General features: G+C 43.9%; 1 protein-coding gene across 1 annotated transcript in view; it reads left to right on the top strand.

The window, feature by feature from the left end:
- LOC100270653 (1,4-alpha-glucan-branching enzyme, chloroplastic/amyloplastic) overlaps positions 1–18927 on the top strand; it is a 28702-nt gene extending 9775 nt beyond the window's left edge. The window contains exons 10-21 of the mRNA XM_044586367.1: positions 13972–14179; positions 14266–14335; positions 14596–14865; positions 14966–15872; positions 16192–16308; positions 16463–16525; positions 17009–17116; positions 17583–17684; positions 17868–17935; positions 18027–18108; positions 18228–18344; positions 18437–18927. Coding sequence (XP_044442302.1) covers positions 13972–14179; positions 14266–14335; positions 14596–14865; positions 14966–15872; positions 16192–16308; positions 16463–16525; positions 17009–17116; positions 17583–17684; positions 17868–17935; positions 18027–18108; positions 18228–18344; positions 18437–18658 — 2334 coding nt within the window. The 3' untranslated portion in view covers positions 18659–18927. The remainder of the gene's footprint in view (positions 1–13971; positions 14180–14265; positions 14336–14595; positions 14866–14965; positions 15873–16191; positions 16309–16462; positions 16526–17008; positions 17117–17582; positions 17685–17867; positions 17936–18026; positions 18109–18227; positions 18345–18436) is intronic.
- Positions 18928–20334: the final 1407 nt, after the last annotated feature.

The following is a 20334-nucleotide window of genomic DNA, read 5'->3' as shown; positions in this document are numbered from 1 at the left end:
AACAGATCGGAAATCGCGATCAGGAATAATCGCGAAAAATCCGAGAAAAAAAAACTGACGAACAGGCTAACGATCGAACATTCGCTGTCTGTAAAAAAATGAAAACCGTTCGTTTAAACGAACGAACGAACGGGCGTTCGCTATTTAACTAAACCGGAAAAAAAACCGATCTAATATAAAAATCGCATCTCGGTTTCGAAATAAACCGAACGGTTTTTCGAGAAAAACCGGCGGCTACCTCGGTTCGTGTGACGGCGGCGGCGGCGAGCGGCTCCGGCAGGTGGCGGCGTCGGGCGAGAGGCGGCGGGGCTTCGGCGGCGGCGGCGGACGGCGGCGGGGCTCGGGCGGGTGGCGGGCCGGGCGGCAGGGCGCGGGGCGGCGGGTCGGGCGGCGGGGCGACGCGGGGCGGCAGCGGGGCGGCAGCGGCGCGGGCAGCGGCGGCGGCGACTTGGGCTGAGGCGGGGCTCGGGCCGCGGCTTTAAAGGCCGGCCGGGCTGAGGTGTCCGGGTCGGACACGGCCCGTAAGGCGGTTGACTTTTAAAAAGAAATCGGACATGTAGAAAATGTAAGAAAAGAAATACTAAACGGACTCCAAAATTTCCGAAATAAATTTTTCCCGTCCTCTAAAAATAAGCCGGAAAAGATGAACATTTATTTGGGCCTAAAATGCAACTTTGAAAAACGCGTATTTTTCCTAATTCGAATGAAATCAAATAAAATCCAAATAAAATCAAATATTTGTTTTTAATATTTTTCCTCCAATATTTCATTATTTGTGGAGAAGTCATTTTATCCCCTCTCATATATTTTGATATGAAATATTTTCGGAGAGGAAAATAATTAAAACAAATGATTCTATTTTCAAAATTTGAGAAAACCCAAATATGAAAATAACGAAATCCCCAGCTCTCTCCGTGGGTCCTTGAGTTGCGTGAAATTTCTAGGATCGCAAATCAAAATGCAATAAAATATGATATGCATGATGATCTAATGTATAAAATTCCAAATTGAAAATTTGGGATGTTACAAACCTACCCCCTTAAGATGAATCTCGCCCTCGAGATTCGGGTTGGCTAGAAAATAGGTGAGAGTGGTCCTTCCGTAGATCTTCCTCTCGCTCCCAGGTGGCTTCATCCTCGGTATGGTGACTCCATTGAACTTTGCAAAACTTGATATCCTTGCTGCGGGTGACTCGGCTGGCATACTCAAGAATCTTAACTGGTTTCTCCTCATAGGTCAAGTCACTATCCAGCTGAATCGCTTCCAATGGCACTGTATCTCTCAGTGGTATCTCAGCCATCTCTGCGTGGCACTTCTTTAGCTGAGAAACATGGAACACATCGTGAACTCCCGACAATCCTTCGGGCAATTCCAACTTGTAAGCAACTTCCCCCATACGCTCCAAAACTTTGTATGGTCCTACAAAACGTGGCGCTAACTTTCCCTTAACTCCAAAGCGCTTTACTCCTCGAAGTGGTGATACTCGAAGATAAACTCTGTCTCCGACTTCGTAAACTGTCTCCTTGTGTTTAGAATCTGCATAACTCTTCTGCCTGGACTGGGCTACCTTGAGCCTATCGCGAATCAACTTCACTTTCTGTTCAGACTCTTTAATCAAATCTGGTCCAAACAACTGGCGGTCTCCAACTTCGTCCCACAACAACGGTGTCCTGCACCTCCTTCCATACAGAGCTTCGAAAGGGGCCATCTTCAAACTGGATTGATAACTGTTGTTGTAAGAGAACTCTGCATATGGCAAATTGTCGTCCCAACTAGATCCATAATCTAGCGCACAAGCTCTCAGCATGTCTTCCAAAATCTGATTGACTCTCTCGGTCTGTCCATCTGTCTGTGGATAAAAGGTTGTACTGAACTCTAGCCTGGTACCCAAAGTCTCGTGCAACTGATTCCAAAACTTTGAAGTAAACTGGGTTCCTCTATCTGATACAATGGTCCTCGGAACTCCATGCAGACATACGATCCTGGTCATGTATATCTTTGCAAACTTAGCACTTGTATAAGTGGTCTATACTGGGATGAAATGAGCTACCTTTGTCAAACGATCGACTACAACCCATATCGAGTCATAGCCTGAACGAGTCTTGGGCAATCCTATGATAAAATCCATGCCTAGCTTATCCCACTTCCATTCGAGTATCGACAATGGTTGTAGCAATCCTGCTGGCTTCTGATGCTCTGCCTTTACTCTCTGACATACATCACAAACTGCTACATACTCTGGAATATGCTTCTTCATTCCGGTCCACCAGAAAGTATCCTTCAAATCCAAATACATCTTGGTATTTCCTGGGTGAATCGAATATGGTGAATCATGGGCCTCTTGCAGAATCAACTTCCTGATCTCCGGATCATTGGGCACATAAACGCGGTCCTCAAACCATAAGGTATCGTGTTCATCCTCACGAAATCCCTTGGCTTTTCCTTTACTCATCCTTTCCTTTATCTCAGCAATTTCCTTGTCTGTTTTCTGAGCTTCTCTGATCTTATCCATCAAAGTAGACTGAATCTCCAATGCTGCTACAAAACCTCTTGGAACTATTTCCAAACATAGTTCACGAAGATCCTCTGCTAACTTCTTGGGTAACTCTCCGGTCATGAGCGTGTTGACATGGCTCTTGCGGCTCAACGCATCGGCTACTATGTTAGCCTTCCCTGGGTGATAATGCAATCTCATATCATAATCCTTAATGAGCTCCAACCATCTCCTTTGCCTGAGATTCAACTCCTTCTGCGTGAAAATGTACTTCAAACTTTTGTGATCCGTGTACACCTCACAATGGTTTCCGATGAGAAAATGTCTCCATGTCTTCAACGCATGCACTACGGCTGCTAACTCCAAATCATGTGTAGCATAATTCAACTCATGGGGTTTAAGCTGATGTGAGGCATATGAAACAACTCTTCCCTCCTGCATTAGCACTGCTCCAAGTCCTCGACGAGAAGCGTCGCAATATACTTCATAATCCTTGCGTTGATCTGGCAGAATCAACACTGGCGCTGTAACCAAACGTTTCTTCAATTCCTGGAAACTAGCCTCACATTCCTCAGTCCAAATGAATTTGGTGTCCTTCTTTAACAACTCCGTCATAGGCTTTGCAATCTTCGAGAAATTCTCGATGAATCTCCGGTAATATCCTGCGAGTCCAAGAAAACTCCGGATTTCTCCAACTGTCGTGGGTGCTTCCCAATTTGTCACAGTGTTAACCTTGGTGGGATCTACTGCTATTCCTTCTCCGGATATAACATGTCCAAGGAATCCAACTTCCTTTAACCAAAACTCGCACTTGCTGAACTTGGCATATAACTGATGTTCTCTAAGCTTTCCAAGTACCAAACGCAAATGCTCCTTATGCTCTTCTTCATTCTTCGAATAGACCAGAATATCATCAATGAACACTACGACGAACTTATCCAAAAACTCCATAAACACTTTGTTCATCATGTTCATGAATTAGGCAGGTGCATTAGTCAGGCCAAATGACATAACGGTGTACTCATATAGCCCATACCTTGTGGTAAAAGCTGTCTTGGGTATATCCTGCTCTTGAATCTTCAACTGGTGGTATCCTGATCGCAAATCAATCTTGGAAAATACTTTAGCTCCTTGTAGTCGGTCAAACAGATCATTGATCATCGGCAGTGGGTACTTCTTCTTGATTGTTACTTCATTCAATCCACGATAATCAACAACCATCATCAACGATCCATCTTTCTTCTCCACTAGAAGTACGGGTGATCCCCAAGGTGACGAACTTGGGCGAATATATCCTTTATCCAGTAACTCCTTAATCTGCTTCTTAATTTCTTCCAAATCCTTAGCGGGCATCCTATACGGTCTCTTAGATATTGGCCTAGTGCCTGGCAAAAGCTCAATCAAAAACTCGATGTCTCTATCCGGTGGCATGCCTGGCAACTCCTCTAGAAATACGTCAGGGAATTCCTTCACCACTGGTACTTCCTCCTGTAGAACTCCTGATAAGGAATTCACTTGAGTCCTCTTCGGCACATGTCGGGATACATACTTAATCCTTCTTCCTTCTGGGGTAGTAAGCAAAATCGTCTTACTAGAGCAATTGATGTTTCCTCCATACATCTATAGCCAATCCATTCCCAAAATTACATCCAAACCTTGTGACTCCAAAACTATTAGGTCTGAGGGGAAAACATGCCTACCTATGGCCAATGGCAACTGAAAACATCCTTGGCTTGCCATATACTCTGCTCCTGGCCAGGTTACTAAGATAGGTGTTCTAAGAACTTTGGTGGGCAACTTAAACTTATCCACAAATCCCCTTGATATGTATGAATGTGATGCACCAGTATCAAAAAGAACGATTGCAGTAAATGACTTAACCAAGAACTTACCTATTACTGCATCAGGCTGTGCTTCAACCTCCTCCACATTAATGTGGTTCACCTATCCCCTGTTGAAAGGGTTCAGCTTCTTCCCCGAGATTCCATTGCCATTTCCATTCTTTGCTTCTGGACAATCAGTGGCATAATGTCCAGTCTCCTAGCACTTGAAACAGGTAACGTGGCTTAGATCCCTCTTGGCTGGGGTTGATGGGTTGGTACGGTTCTGTCCGTTGCTTCCTCCGTTCCCATTGCCATTCTCGGGGCCACTATGATTGTGCGAACTTCCTCCATTGTGAATGTGACCTCCATGGTTATGCTGAAGGTGTCCTCCCGAGTTCGGGGTAAAACGAGGCTTCTGGTGAACTCCTGTACTGTACTTTCCTTGTCCATACTTCCTCTTACGACTCTCAATCTGCTGCTGCTTCCCTTCAATCATGAGAGCTCTATCTACCAACTCCTGGTAGTTGTTAAAAGTTGCCACCATCAACTGCATGCTCAGCTCATCATTCAGTCCTTCCAGAAACTTCTCCTGCTTAGCTGCATCCGTAGCAACGTCATCTGGGGCATAACGTGCTAACTTACTAAAATCCTCCACGTACTGGCCAACGGTACGTCCTCCTTGGCGTAAGTTGCGAAACTCACGCTTCTTCATGGCCATAGCTCCTACTGAAACATGGGCAGTACGGAAAGCTTGCTGACTGGTCCCATGTGACAGTGTCAATGGGGTGAGTGGCTGTGTAATTCTCCCACCATGATGCTGCGGGTCCATCAAGCTGATGTGCGGCAAAACGCACTCTCTCCGCTTCCAACCTTGCGTAGCCAATCATCTGCCACAATCGGCTCGGTGCTACTGGAAAACACTGGCGGATTCAGCCTAAGAAATCGGGCTAAGTGATCAACAGGTGGTGGTGGTGGTGGGTTGTTGTTGTTGTTGCCTTGGTTTTGAACTAGCACTTGCATCAGGGCATTCTGCTGCTGAATCAACTGAGTGATCTCCGGTGGGAAAACAAATCCGGTGTCGCGTCTCAGAGGCATCTGATGGTTTAGAAAAGATGAGAAAATAGAATAGAATGAGGTCTAGAGGGAAAACACTACCCATATGCACATGAGACAAACACAATCATATCACTCCAATCAATTCAAACAAGGCATACAATCGATCTAACTATCGTTACAAAGTGCTTGGACTATAATATATACATGGTGGAATAATACTACTAATTTGGTGGTCTACTAGAAAAATTGCTCAGTCGAAGACTCCATGATATCTGCTCCGGCTTCATCCTCCAAATCATCCTCACTGGGGTCCGAGTTGGTGTCATCAATGATGATGTAATTCTCCGGGCAAGTAGAATCGTCATCATCTCCTCCTGGTGCTGGGTCTCCCATGAAAACTCCTAGCTTTTTTGTCAGGTCGTCATTCTTCTCCACCGGTGCGACGATTTCCTCCATATAATCCTCACGTGTAGCCTTGAGTTCTTCCTCCAGTTCCATGATCCTAGTCTTTGCCTTCTTCAGTTCTATCATGTCTGCGCACATCTGGTTCTCCTGGCGACGAATGTGCTGGTTTAACTCCTGGATGAAAGCTGCAATAGATCTATCCTTCCTGGTATTGATCATCTCCCATTGCTCGTCTCGGCGCCCACAAATCTGATAGATAGTATCCTTGAGATCATTGTGTTACACTTCTCCAATGCGTCCCATGGTGATGTGGGCTGCCATGCTCTTTCCTAGACTCCAGGTTGGTGCATCAAAGGAAAACTCTATGGGCTCAGTGATTGGCGTGAACGTCCTTCCTGGAACTTGAACTTGAATCATCCAGCGCTCCTCTTCTGGTAGTGTGGCGTTGTAAGTTCCGGTGAAGCTTGGTATTCCGATGTTCAGGTACTTAGTAACTTCCTTCAAGTGTCGTCCAAAAGGTGTATCCTCATCTGGTTGCGCTAACTTGTTCCTTGCATCCGCCATCCTAAAAGAGTGGAAGAAAGGAGAGGAGTCAGAAATGAGAAGAGAGTAGTGATCTAGGGCTTTAGCTTAGTGGTCGTGTCCTACAGTCAGCATGTGCTCTGATACCATCTCTGTAGCGACCAGACCTCAAACAGTCTAGTCTCTGTGCATCAGTGTCATCCCTGGATCGGTAATGCTGACACGCACAGTACTTTGAAGGATTTATAACAGAGTAGCAATCACACACTTATTACATTGAATAGTTCAAGAGAACTCAATACAATAAATATGGCTTAAGGCCATCTAAAATACGATAACAGCGGAAGGCTTGGAAGATAAAGTGAGTCCATCAACTCCAACAGCATCACTGAGTATAAGACCACGACCTAAGGGTCCTTACTCATCGCCTGAAAAGTCTGCAACATGATACGTTGCAGCCCGAAAACGGGTCAGCACATGGAATATGCTGGCAAGGTAACACATAGAGAGTAATGAACAGAATAATGCTATCACTACATGCATATTTGGCTGGTGGAAAGCTCTATGGTTACAGTTTTGCGAAAAGCCAATTTTTCCCTACCACAAAGGAATAAATTTTATTTAACTATCATGGTGGTTGTTAAACATTGAGAAGGTACCTCCAACTCAATCCCAATTAAGAACGTGATTAACCCAATCAAATTAAATTAAGTAACATGATGATGAGATTCACATGATAATCCAAGAATTAGATACTCAAGATGTCCATAACCGGGGACACGGCTAATCATGATTAGTTTGTACACTCTGCAGAGGTTTGTGCACTTTTCCCCACAAGACTCGATCGCCTCCGCTTGATTTCTCGCACTACATGGTGTTTGAGAAACGGATGACCGAGACACAGTCTTTCAGAAACACTACTCTTTACTCCGGGTGGACAGTTACACCTACTTTCCCCTACATCTGCTAGCCCACCTCTTCAAGAGGTCATGTACCTACTCAACTATGCTAGAGCCCATAATAGCTTGTGGCTGCACACGGAAGTTTCTAGCATGAATAATCTCATGATCCCTTTGAGTCTGGGTGGCGGTCCATAGAATGATCACACGGGTACTCCGGGATATCCAAAAATACAGACAACACTGGTTTCTCCAGGTGCCTCAATCCACCCAGATGTAAATTAAAGTAGCCACCTTAAGTTGAACCATAAATTAATAATCTCACATCTGTCATGAAGAATTCACTCAAACCCAATCCACGTCTACGAGCATAGCATAGCATAGCAATATAAGCAAACGTAGAAGTAACTCCCAAAGGTTTGATAGTAAACAGGACAATAGGTACTACCTCATCTACTTCCCAAAACCCACATATTAATCAGATCCTAATCATGCAACTGTTTGAGGATTGATCTAATGCAATAAAACTGGATGATGAAAAGTATGATCAAAGTGTTACTTGCCTTGCTGATGATCCGTGAAACCTAGAGACTCGTAGTAGCACGCTTCGCACTCCGGGTACTCTATCGCAAACAAACAATACATACATAAGCAATCAAGCAAGGGTGCATGAAATAAAACTCAAAATAAGAGATCTAACCAGAAAGTTCAACTTAAGAACTCCGGTTTGCAAAAAGAATCAATTCAAACGAAGCAACGAAGGTCAAACGGCGAAAGAAACAAGCTTCGTTTACTAATCTGGATCTAAGTCAAATTTTACATTAGCAAAAACTTGTTTGAGTTGGTTAAACGGAAAGAGAATTTCGAGACAAAACTCTAGACGCTTGAATCGCCTGATTCCGATAAATGAGCGAAAAGTTATACTAAAACGAAAAACAGATCGGAAATCGCGATCAGGAATAATCGCGAAAAATCCAAGAAAAAGAAAAACTGACGAACAGGCTAACGATCGAGCATTCGCTGTCTGTAAAAAAACGAAAACCGTTCGTTTAAATGAACGAACGAACGGGCGTTCGCTATTTAACTAAACCGGAAAAAATAAACCGATCTAATATAAAAAAACGCATCTCGGTTTCGAAATAAACCGAACGGTTTTTCAAGAAAAACCGGCGGCTACCTCGGTTCGTGTGACGGCGACGGCGGCGAGCGGCTCCGGCGGGTGGCGGCGGACGGCGGCGGGGCTCCGGCGGGTGGCGGGTCGGGCGGCAAGGCGCGGGGCGGCGGGGCGGCGCGGGGCGGCGGCGGCGGCGCGGGCGGCAGCGGCGGCTAGGGTTTCGCGGCGGCGGCGACTTGGGCTGAGGCGGGGCACGGGCTGCGGCTTTAAAGGCCGGCCAGGCTGAGGTGTCCGGGTCGGACACGGCCCGTAAGGCGGTTGACTTTAAAAAATAATAATTCGGACATGCAAAAAAGTAAGAAAAGAAATAATAAACGGACTCCAAAAATCCCGAAGTAAATTTTCCCCATCCTCTAAAAATAAGCCGGACAAGATGAACATTTATTTGGGCCTAAAATGCAATTTTGAAAAATGCGTATTTTTCCTAATTCGAATAAAATCAAATAAAATCCAAATAAAATCAAATATTTGTTTTTAATATTTTTCCTCCAATATTTCATTATTTGTGAAGAAGTCATTTTATCCCATCTCATATATTTTGATATGAAATATTTTCGGAGAGAAAAATAATTAAAACAAATGATCCTATTTTCAAAATTTGAGAAAACCCAAATATGAAAATAACGAAATCCCCAACTCTCTCCGTGGGTCCTTGAGTTGCGTGAAATTTCTAGGATCACAAATCAAAATGCAATAAAATATGATATGCATGATGATCTAATGTATAACATTCCAATTGAAAATTTGGGATGTTACATATAACTCAAATTCTATAATTATGAACACAGAAATATTAATGTAGAACTCTATTTTGTTTTGAAATTGTATTATTTTTTAGAATTTAGTCTAGAGCATTTCGTGAACTTGAATCAAACCTTTAAATAAAACAAAGCATAAAAATGACAAATTCACATATGAAATAACTTGTGTTACATAGATTTATTACAATAGCGTTGTATGTGTGTATGTGTGCGTGAGTGCCTATGGTAATATCAATAAATATCTTGATAGATGTTTCTACAATTCACGGGTCTAACTAGTAATGCAATGCAATGCATGCTAAAAGAATAGAACCTTAGTTTCATTTAACTAACAATTTTCAAATGTATGAGTTGCCAACAAGTGGCATACTTGGCACTGTTTGTTTGTTCATTTTATGGAAAGTTCTTCTGTTTTTACATGGTTTAGATTCCAGCATGTAGCCACAAAATATGATTGTCAAAAGATAATACCTCATAATACAATTCCACTAAAGTCACCTAGCCCAAGTGACCGACCTGATCCTGAAATAAAATCAGAAGATTTGGTGTCATCATCATGACAACAAATTATTAGGCGGTAGATCTTGTGGTAGTACTCATGATGTAAAATTATCAAGAGGGAGAGAATGTATGGAGATTTATGTGAAGTACATCGTACACCAGACATAGTTGACACATCGATTTTTTAAGATACATTTGGACGCGCCTTGTGGGAGTGTAAAGTACTACCATGTATTAGAAGAGGTGAAATGAGAAATGCCATAGCTAGCAAGTAGGCCTAGTTAAGGAAATTCTTCCTTAGACTCCCCTTCTCCCGAAGAGTGAAGTGCTTCAACTAAAGGTTAGACCCACTTAAAAAATGTCACTTTGAATCTTTGCTTCCCTTGTCGTAATCCTGTGCATTTGTAGGTCCCTCGGATCTGAGCCCTTTCTCCAAGCCCTTCATTGGATTCCCTGGATGTCTTTTTGTTACATTTTATTGAAGTGAGAGTGAATTATTATATGCCCATAGGAGGTGGGATATAAAGGCTGTTGGTATTCTGCACCATACATGCTAGAGTAGGGAGGAGAGGCTGGTGCATGATACATGGTGGACTAGCCCATATATTTACCCCTCCCCCACCCACCTAACAAGTTTTTTTCTATTAGGTCTTCATCCTCTGATTTGTTTTTCTGTTAGCCCATTCTTCATCATGGACTTATTAATCATGATTAGTTTCTTGGATTTTTGTTTACTTGACTTGAATTTGACAATGTGCCTCATATATGGCATGTGGGACTGATAGGAAGATATATTCTCACAACATTAACTTAAAAAGGATTATTTTTTTGGTGCAGTCGTAAAGAAAACTACTTTCTTTTATGCTAAAAGTTATTCAAACATAGATTTATAAACAAAGGATATCACCATGCATGACCATGCGCTCTCTCATGTTTACTCTAGAAACCATATATCTCTTTGTTGCAAAATATTTAATCTATCCTCCTTGTTTCTGGGAATGAGTCGGGGAAGGTAATCTTAGGGAAGGTTAAAGTGAGGCAAGTAAGAGCAACTCTAGCAGAGTCGCGATATGCCCAATCGCCATAATGCCAATATGGCATTTTTGGCCCAAAATGGCACTTCAGAAGAGTCACCATATCCCTTCGGATAGCCATAATTTAGGGAGCTCGCTCCACAAACAAGCTTCGAGCCTCCAAATATGGAGGCCATGGATTCGTTGTTTGGCACTCACTCCATATCCAACCGCAAGCGCATGCATGAGGGAAGTTTTAGCTTCTTCCTCCTTGCGCCAACGCCGGGATTTTACACAGCGCATTACAGGTACATGAACCAGCATGCACAGATAATCACCGACGAGTGGGGTGACAAGAAGGATAAGCACCCTCCCATTAGTGGTGCGCCCACTCCCCTCAAATTCATGAGGCAGCCATTTGGATGGTCATCGCGTGGCATAAGCTCCGACTATAAAATCTCAACGGCATCACCAAAACCATAGCTGCCGCCTCCCCCTTCCTCGGCATCACCTCCCCAAGACATCTCCTCCCCTCTATGCCACAATGTCATCATTATGGAGAGACACAACCTACTGGCTAAACCGCATACCCAATCATGGTTTACCGGCAGTGCGAACCCCACCTTCCTCCACGATGGTAGGATATTCTCCTCCTAGAATGGCGCGTGTGGCGCTTCCTCCTCCCGAGGCTGATATGTCGGCTCCCATGATGGCGTGCATCATTGATTTGGCGCTTCGGGTCCATCATACATGTTAACGAGGTCATCCCCATTGATGTCGTTGGTCCCCTTGCCCCCCAGTCGGATCCTGAGGACCCGTTCGATGTCGCAATGCGACTCTCCAAACTCAAAGCTCACAATGAGGAGTACGTCCTCTAGGAGTTCCGCCCCGCAACCATCTATAAGGAGGAGCAACGATAGCTCTCCCCTACGCCTTCCTCGACGATCTCTCTTAGGAGGACAACGGCTAGACGACGGCGGCGGCGGCGAAGGTACTGCAGGTAGTAGAACATAGCAATGTCGAATGGCGACATTGCATATTTTGAAAATGTCGCTCAACGACTTTTGAAGTCGCAAATAAAATGTAGTGTGACTACTTTTGGCCAGCAATATAAGTTTATCACATTTGATAATGATTTGAACCGGTGTGGTTCAACTAAATGTACCATAAATTGAACATACAAATTTTTAGCAAATGAAAAAAGAAACAAGTAAGACCACAAATATGAAAGCCGCATATCGCGACTATGTGTTTGAGCCGCAGCTGCCAAGTACATATGAAGCGTACTCCATATGACATACGACAACCATACATATGAAGACTCTACTAGAGGTTCTCTAAGGCCGCTTTTAGCGCCTTTCGTGCAGTGGTGCCCATAGGGAGTGAGGGTAGTTGGACTGTTCGTTTCCCCTTTTTTCATTTCTTTGAAATCTATTTTATTTTTTTTCTCTTTTGTAGGTTTCCCAAATTTATATACCATTTTTCTGTTTCTCGCTATTTTTTGTTGTTATATTCTAGTTTCATATTTTTCTATTATTAATTTGTGTCTCTTATGAGAAGTCCAGACTTGCATATGGAGGTGCACACACAAACATATAAAGTATAAATACTAACTTGAGAAGTATGTTTGCGTGGTCAAAAAAACATCATCAAAACCTGCCAATATGAGATATAGTTTTGAATATATCAATATGAGCAACGCAACCATTTAAAATGTGAACAATTGTTTTTTTAGAAAAAATATAAGAAATAACTCCAACCCAGCCAAACCACATGCTATACACTTGCTCCATATGAAACCATGTTTGCTATTGGGCAGTTGCCTGAAACCGAAAGTAATGTTAGCCGTTTTTCTATTCAAAGAAGAAGGAGAGTCGAGGTGACGCGATGCTTCGACGCTGAGATGGGGATGACCACAACGTCCCTACAGAGACCTCACCGGAGATGGGGACATTGCAGTTGACACGAGAGCGGTGAGGGGCTGCGATGCGTGTGCGGCAACATGTGGCGAGGCGGACGTCGGGCTGGCAGGTAGGGGGGAGGGGGAAGGACCGGGGGAGGAAGAAGAGGAGTAGCCTGCAAAACATGGTACACCAGTTTTCTGCCCTACGAAAACCTCATTTCATTCCCCCACCCTGACAAGCAACAACCAACCATCGCAGTCCCACATGTCCCTCTGGTCTTTGCAAAAAGTAATTGTTCTTGCTGGACAGCGCAAAGAGTAAACTTTTGTTAGTTTTCATTTCTAGAAAAAGCAATCCTTTTATAGTTCTTTTGTGAAAGTAATGCTTTTATAGTGATTGGGATGTTCTTTTAGAGCAAATATCTTCTTTTTTTTTTAGGGAAAAGAGCAAATATCTTCCACTTTTCACAAAACTGACGAAGGCTGAAAGTGGCGAGACACGTGAGGGCCCATAGCTTTCGTCCGGCCCAGCGGCGCACGACCGTCCACGTGCACCCCGGCCCTCCCGGGCCCGCAGATCCGCTTCTCCCTCGCCCCCGTTTCCCCCTCCCTCCCTCTCGTTGCTTCCACTCCACTGTTCTCCTCTCCTGTCCAAAGCGGCCACGGACCGGAAAAAAATCACGCCTTTCCGTTGCGTCTCCGGCGCCACACTCCTCCTCCGGCCGCTATAAAGCGCGCCGGGCCACGGGCCCCGCGCAAAATGGGACTCCCGTCCGCCGCCATCGACGAAGATGCTCTGCCTCACCGCCCCCTCCTGCTCGCCATCTCTCCCGCCGCGCCCCTCCCGTCCCGCTGCTGACCGGCCCGGACCGGGGATCTCGGTGAGTCAGTCGGGATCTTCATTTCTTTTCTTTTCTTTCGTTTCCGGCCTCCGTTCTGCCGGGGTTCCCTGATGCGATGCCGCGCGCGCGCAGGGCGGCGGCAATGTGCGGCTGAGCGCGGTGCCCGCGCCCTCTTCGCTCCGCTGGTCGTGGCCGCGGAAGGTGAGCCCTCTCCCCTGTCTACCCAGATTTGCGACCGTGATCCCCTGTTGTCGCCGGGCAAACGGAATCTGATCCACGGTGGTTATTGGAAATAGTATATACTACTAATAAACTTGAGGCTGGGATTCGTCCACTGAGGAACAAGTGGATGCGATTTCGATTGGATTTCTCTGCCTTTATGCGATCCGTACGCAGAATATCCCCTCCTGCAGTGTCTCAACCGTATTACTGGATGTACAACCCAAATGTGTATAATCTGTGCTGAATGTATCAACCAAATAATTGCTGCATTGTGAAAACATAATCCTGTGTTGTGTCTCTACTACTTGTTCAGTCCTGATCTGCCGCTTATCCTAACTTTTGTTCATTTATGGAAGGCCAAGAGCAAGTTCTCTGTTCCCGTGTCTGCGCCAAGAGACTACACCATGGCAACAGCTGAAGATGGTGTTGGCGACCTTCCGATATACGATCTGGATCCGAAGTTTGCCGGCTTCAAGGAACACTTCAGTTATAGGATGAAAAAGTACCTTGACCAGAAACATTCGATTGAGAAGCACGAGGGAGGCCTTGAAGAGTTCTCTAAAGGTTAGCTTTTGTTCATGTGTTTGAAACAATAGTTACATCTTGTGGCGTCCGCAGCACAAAAGACATAATGCGACTCTGTTTTGTAGGCTATTTGAAGTTTGGGATCAACACAGAAAATGACGCAACTGTGTACCGGGAATGGGCCCCTGCAGCAATGTAAGTTCTAGTGTTGTCACGCAACTAATTGCAATGGTCGTTGGTTAACTTATGAAGTGCTGATGAAACTGTCTTAAGAGTTTATGGCTTGTCTTTTCTGATTCTAGCTAGTAAAGAGTAGATAAATATGAAATATGTTTTCCCTTTTCTAGTTATGGTCATGGTTGGCTGGTATTCATTTCTTTTATGGCAATACTTGCTTCTAACTATCTTTAGTAGATTCATGTATTTACTTGTGAGTCATTACTTTATGGGTGTAGGGATGCACAACTTATTGGTGACTTCAACAACTGGAATGGCTCTGGGCACAGGATGACAAAGGATAATTATGGTGTTTGGTCAATCAGGATTTCCCATGTCAATGGGAAACCTGCCATCCCCCATAATTCCAAGGTTAAATTTCGATTTCACCGTGGAGATGGACTATGGGTCGATCGGGTTCCTGCATGGATTCGTTATGCAACTTTTGATGCCTCTAAATTTGGAGCTCCATATGACGGTGTTCACTGGGATCCACCTTCTGGTGAAAGGTCTACTTTTAGTGGCTCGAGAGCAAGAAATCTAAGTAAAACCCACACAATTAACTTACATTAATGTGGAGACATGATACTTTTATTGCTCGTTTTGCAGGTATGTGTTTAAGCATCCTCGGCCTCGAAAGCCTGACGCTCCACGTATTTACGAGGCTCATGTGGGGATGAGTGGTGAAAAGCCTGAAGTAAGCACATACAGAGAATTTGCAGACAATGTGTTACCGCGCATAAAGGCAAACAACTACAACACAGTTCAGCTGATGGCAATCATGGAACATTCATATTATGCTTCTTTTGGGTACCATGTGACGAATTTCTTCGCAGTTAGCAGCAGATCAGGAACGCCAGAGGACCTCAAATATCTTGTTGACAAGGCACATAGTTTAGGGTTGCGTGTTCTGATGGATGTTGTCCATAGCCATGCGAGCAGTAATAAGACAGATGGTCTTAATGGCTATGATGTTGGGCAAAACACACAGGAGTCCTATTTCCACACAGGAGAAAGGGGCTATCATAAACTGTGGGATAGCCGCCTGTTCAACTATGCCAATTGGGAGGTCTTACGATTTCTTCTTTCTAATCTGAGATATTGGATGGACGAATTCATGTTTGATGGCTTCCGATTTGATGGGGTAACATCCATGCTATATAATCACCATGGTATCAATATGTCATTCGCTGGAAGTTACAAGGAATATTTTGGTTTGGATACTGATGTAGATGCAGTTGTTTACCTGATGCTTGCGAACCATTTAATGCACAAACTCTTGCCAGAAGCAACTGTTGTTGCAGAAGATGTTTCAGGCATGCCAGTGCTTTGTCGGTCAGTTGATGAAGGTGGAGTAGGGTTTGACTATCGCCTGGCTATGGCTATTCCTGATAGATGGATCGACTACTTGAAGAACAAAGATGACCTTGAATGGTCAATGAGTGGAATAGCACATACTCTGACCAACAGGAGATATACGGAAAAGTGCATTGCATATGCTGAGAGCCATGATCAGGTATGTTTTCCCTCCTTTGTCGCTGTGCGTGAGTATGTGTTCTTTTTTTATGGGGCACTGGTCTAAGAACATACAGTTCAAAGGTGAGACACTTTCTTTGCCTGGTAGACAAATTTGAGAAATAAACATTTCGCTTGATGACTTTTAGTTGCTTCACAAGTTCGAATTAAGTTAGTTATATTCTGATAACTAGTGATAGTACCCACTAACCAGCTATTACGGACCATGTAAGAATGTCCGAAGACTGCAGTTATATATCGTTGACTTTGTGTTCATCTATTGAAACAACTTAGTAGTTAACTTTCACGCAAATTTTCAGTCTATTGTTGGCGACAAGACTATGGCATTTCTCTTGATGGACAAGGAAATGTATACTGGCATGTCAGACTTGCAGCCTGCTTCGCCTACAATTGATCGTGGAATTGCACTTCAAAAGGTTCGATTCGTTTTAAGTATTCCTGAATTTGATGTTCTAGTTCCAGACGAGTATTGTAATGTTCGTTGTTACTCAGAGTTCTGCTTAGTCCTTGAAGATAATGTATTCCAGTCCCTTTTGGTACATTTGGCTTATTTTGTTACAAATATTTCAGATGATTCACTTCATCACCATGGCCCTTGGAGGTGATGGCTACTTGAATTTTATGGGTAATGAGGTAATATCTGGTTATCTGTCAAAACTTATTTCTGATCAATATGTTTCGGGATTCCTCGAAAAAAATCCTTTGGGCAGGGCGAAAAGTTTAAACATCTGTTTTCTATGATAGCCAAGTACTCCCCAGCTATTTCCATGTTATCACGTATCATTTAGCTGTGCCGGTAGTTAATCTTTATTCTAATTCATTGTTGTTTTTTAGCGTGGCAGTCTATTGTTGGATCCTCTTATTCCAATTACATATATGCCGACATCACACACTTATGAATATTCCCTGTTTAAAAGATTTTTATTTTATACCAATGTTTCTCCGTAAATGATGCAAACATGATAGAGATGTTAGCATGTCTTTCTTAACCTACTCATGTTTTACATATCACGACAAGCTTCTTGCAGAAAATCAGCAGTATATGGCAAATTGCTGCAACCTGACAACGTTTATATCTGTTTTCTAACTCATACTGACGGTGCAATTTCCTTTTAGTTTGGCCACCCAGAATGGATTGACTTTCCAAGAGAAGGCAACAACTGGAGTTATGATAAATGCAGACGCCAGTGGAGCCTCGCAGACATTGATCACCTACGATACAAGGTTATGCCTATGTATATTTTTACAGTTTCTGGTCTGGTAGCTCTCTTGGGATCTTGACCTCACTTAGTTCCTTCATCTCTGACTGTAGCTTATTTACACTGTGTTCCAACTTCTGTCTTGTGGATAAATTCTCCCTTCTAACGTTTCATATTAAGCCTTTCAAACTAAACTAAATTGCTGATCTACTACTAGTTGCTCAGTACGATGACCAAATCTTGCCTGTGGTAACCTAGTAATTTTCTTGATTCTTACACATTAGTGATATGCAGTGCATACATTATCCATATAAATTGACATTGCAATTTCCCAAATATTATTTGAAGGCTGTGTTCTTTTGTTAACAGGAAGTTATTTTCTCTGCATCTGATAAATAATAATAGCCTTTCACGATTTTTCTCATATTTTATCCAACTTTTCTGCATTCAAGCATTTTTTGTTTCTCGCCTAACATATATAATTTGAACAGTACATGAACGCATTTGATCAAGCAATGAATGCGCTCGACGACAAATTTTCCTTCCTATCATCATCAAAGCAGATTGTCAGCGACATGAATGAGGAAAAGAAGGTAGTTAACTATACAATGTTTAGTCAGGGCAGCTGTTGCATCATTTGATTCACTCCTACTCTTAAGAATAGCAACTCTGACTTGTGCGTTTTATGTTACCAAATAAGTTGAAACCGTATCTGTTTGATATGAACCATTGTTGTCTCAAAATGGGCTATGGACTCAATCCAACTTCCTTTCCAGATTATTGTATTTGAACGTGGAGATCTGGTCTTCGTCTTCAATTTTCATCCCAGTAAAACTTATGATGGGTAACTGATCTCTTGCAAGCTTTGCCTTTCAATATTTCTTCTGCTTAATGACTAATGTGCTTAATCTCGTTTCCACTTTTAAAACACGCAGTTACAAAGTCGGATGTGACTTGCCTGGGAAGTACAAGGTAGCTCTGGACTCTGATGCTCTGATGTTTGGTGGACATGGAAGAGTAAGCAATGTTAATGATGTTCAAGATCTGTTTTGCACACCTATGTTCTTCTATAGAAGGGGCCATCAAGGCTGCATCAGATAATCTTATTTGCAGTGTTGATCTGTGCTGCATCGCAGGTGGCCCATGACAACGATCACTTTACGTCACCTGAAGGAGTACCAGGAGTACCTGAAACAAACTTCAACAACCGCCCTAACTCATTCAAAATCCTGTCTCCATCCCGCACTTGTGTGGTAATGCTAATTACTAGGAGGATTTAGTAACAATAAATAAATAACAGCAAAAGATATCTGCAGTACGATCTCACAAAATGCTCTCTTGCCAGGCTTACTATCGCGTCGAGGAGAAAGCGGAAAAGCCCAAGGATGAAGGAGCTGCTTCTTGGGGGAAAACTGCTCTCGGGTACATCGATGTTGAAGCCACTGGCGTCAAAGACGCAGCAGATGGTGAGGCGACTTCTGGTTCCGAAAAGGCGTCTACAGGAGGTGACTCCAGCAAGAAGGGAATTAACTTTGTCTTTCTGTCACCCGACAAAGACAACAAATAAGCACCATATCAACGCTTGATCAGGACCGTGTGCCGACGTCCTTGTAATACTCCTGCTATTGCTAGTAGTAGCAATACTGTCAAACTGTGCAGACTTGAGATTCTGGCTTGGACTTTGCTGAGGTTACCTACTATATAGAAAGATAAATAAGCGGTGATGGTGCGGGTCGAGTCCAGCTATATGTGCCAAATATGCGCCATCCCGAGTCCTCTGTCATAAAGAAAGTTTCGGGCTTCCATCCCAGAATAAAAACAGTTGTCTGTTTGCAATTTCTTTTTGTCTTGCATAGTTACATGATAATTGATGCATATTGCTATAAGCCTGGATTGCATCTTCTTTTGCTAATAACTGCAGGGCCAAGAAAGCCTAGATTGTATCTTTTTTTGCTAATAACTGCAGTGCTGGGGAAGCTTCAGTCCTTGTTTCCGTTCTCGAGACAAGGCGTCATGTTTGGCGCACAAAGGTAAGCCATCATCTTATCAAGTCCCAAAATTCTCTGGTTGAAAGAAACCCATCACTAACTTGTTCCAGGTGTTGGTTCCTCCACAACCAAAAGGCGACCATCGTCGTCATCATCGCTCACAGCACTGACCATCGAAGCCACGGTGGGCATGAGAAGTGCGCATCGCCCAAGACTTGGACCGTTTCAAAGTATCACAAGCTGCCATGGCCATCTTCTGCCAAAGGCTGCACTGCACCTTTGGCATGAACAGAGGCGACGCAGGGGCATGGACTTGACCGGCCGAGATGAGGTCGACAGCGGCCTGGGCCGGATGGAAGGGGAAACGGTCTAGATTCTACGTGATGTGGATTGGATGGACGGATGGGTGCTTGCTGGTGTTCAAGCTGCTGCAGGGCGTCCCTCTCTTGATTTTCAGCAGCGGACGGTCCAGTCTCCAGTCTATGGCTGTGGCTTGTTGTGACAGTGACACACACACACACTAGTCCCTACATGTTTTATTCTGCAGCACAGAAAATAATGTGCATTTCAGCAGCCTAATCGCTTCACCTTTTGCAGGAGAGAATTAATTCTGTTCGAGCTGTTTTCTGGGAGGGTTCCGAGGGTGCTTCCCGGCGAAGAGGCACACGAAGACGTTGAAGCCGAAGGCAACTTCCTTTACCCTTTTTTCCTCTATGGTGTCAACCAACATGGAGCACTAGATTTGGCCAGAGATAGTGGCCCAAATGCAAATGCAACGCGCCTAAAAAGGTGGAACCACTTTCATCAAAACCATTATTATTACAGTATATTTTATGTTATTTTATTTTGTTTTAGTATTAGTCTTTGTGTAATGATTTTCCACCTTGAATTCCCTCTCGTCAACACAGGGAAAAAAAGAAAAGGAGGAAGGAAGTTCAAGGCTTTGGAACAATTCAACACGGTTTTCTGCATTCAGCGACACCGACGGCCGGAGGGACGGACGGAAAAGGATATTTGGAGATATGTGGTGCGGTGTGTCACCCCCTTTTGGAATTTGCTGTGGAAAGTCACGGCCGCTCGCCGCTAGTGGACACGCACGCAGAGCGACTTCCTTGGAAAATCTTGGTGAATTTTGTTGAGCCTGTGACGATCCACATCACTTAACCTTTTACCGTTTCAAAGCCGAGGGACGACGTCAGCTTCAGTGGAGCTTAGTTTACCTGCGACCGAGGCAATGCTTCACCTTCACTGCTCA

The sequence above is a fragment of the Triticum aestivum genome, chromosome 7D (assembly GCF_018294505.1).
Source record: "Triticum aestivum cultivar Chinese Spring chromosome 7D, IWGSC CS RefSeq v2.1, whole genome shotgun sequence".
Lineage (NCBI taxonomy): Eukaryota > Viridiplantae > Streptophyta > Magnoliopsida > Poales > Poaceae > Triticum > Triticum aestivum.
This window is presented reverse-complemented; position numbering and strand designations above follow the sequence as displayed.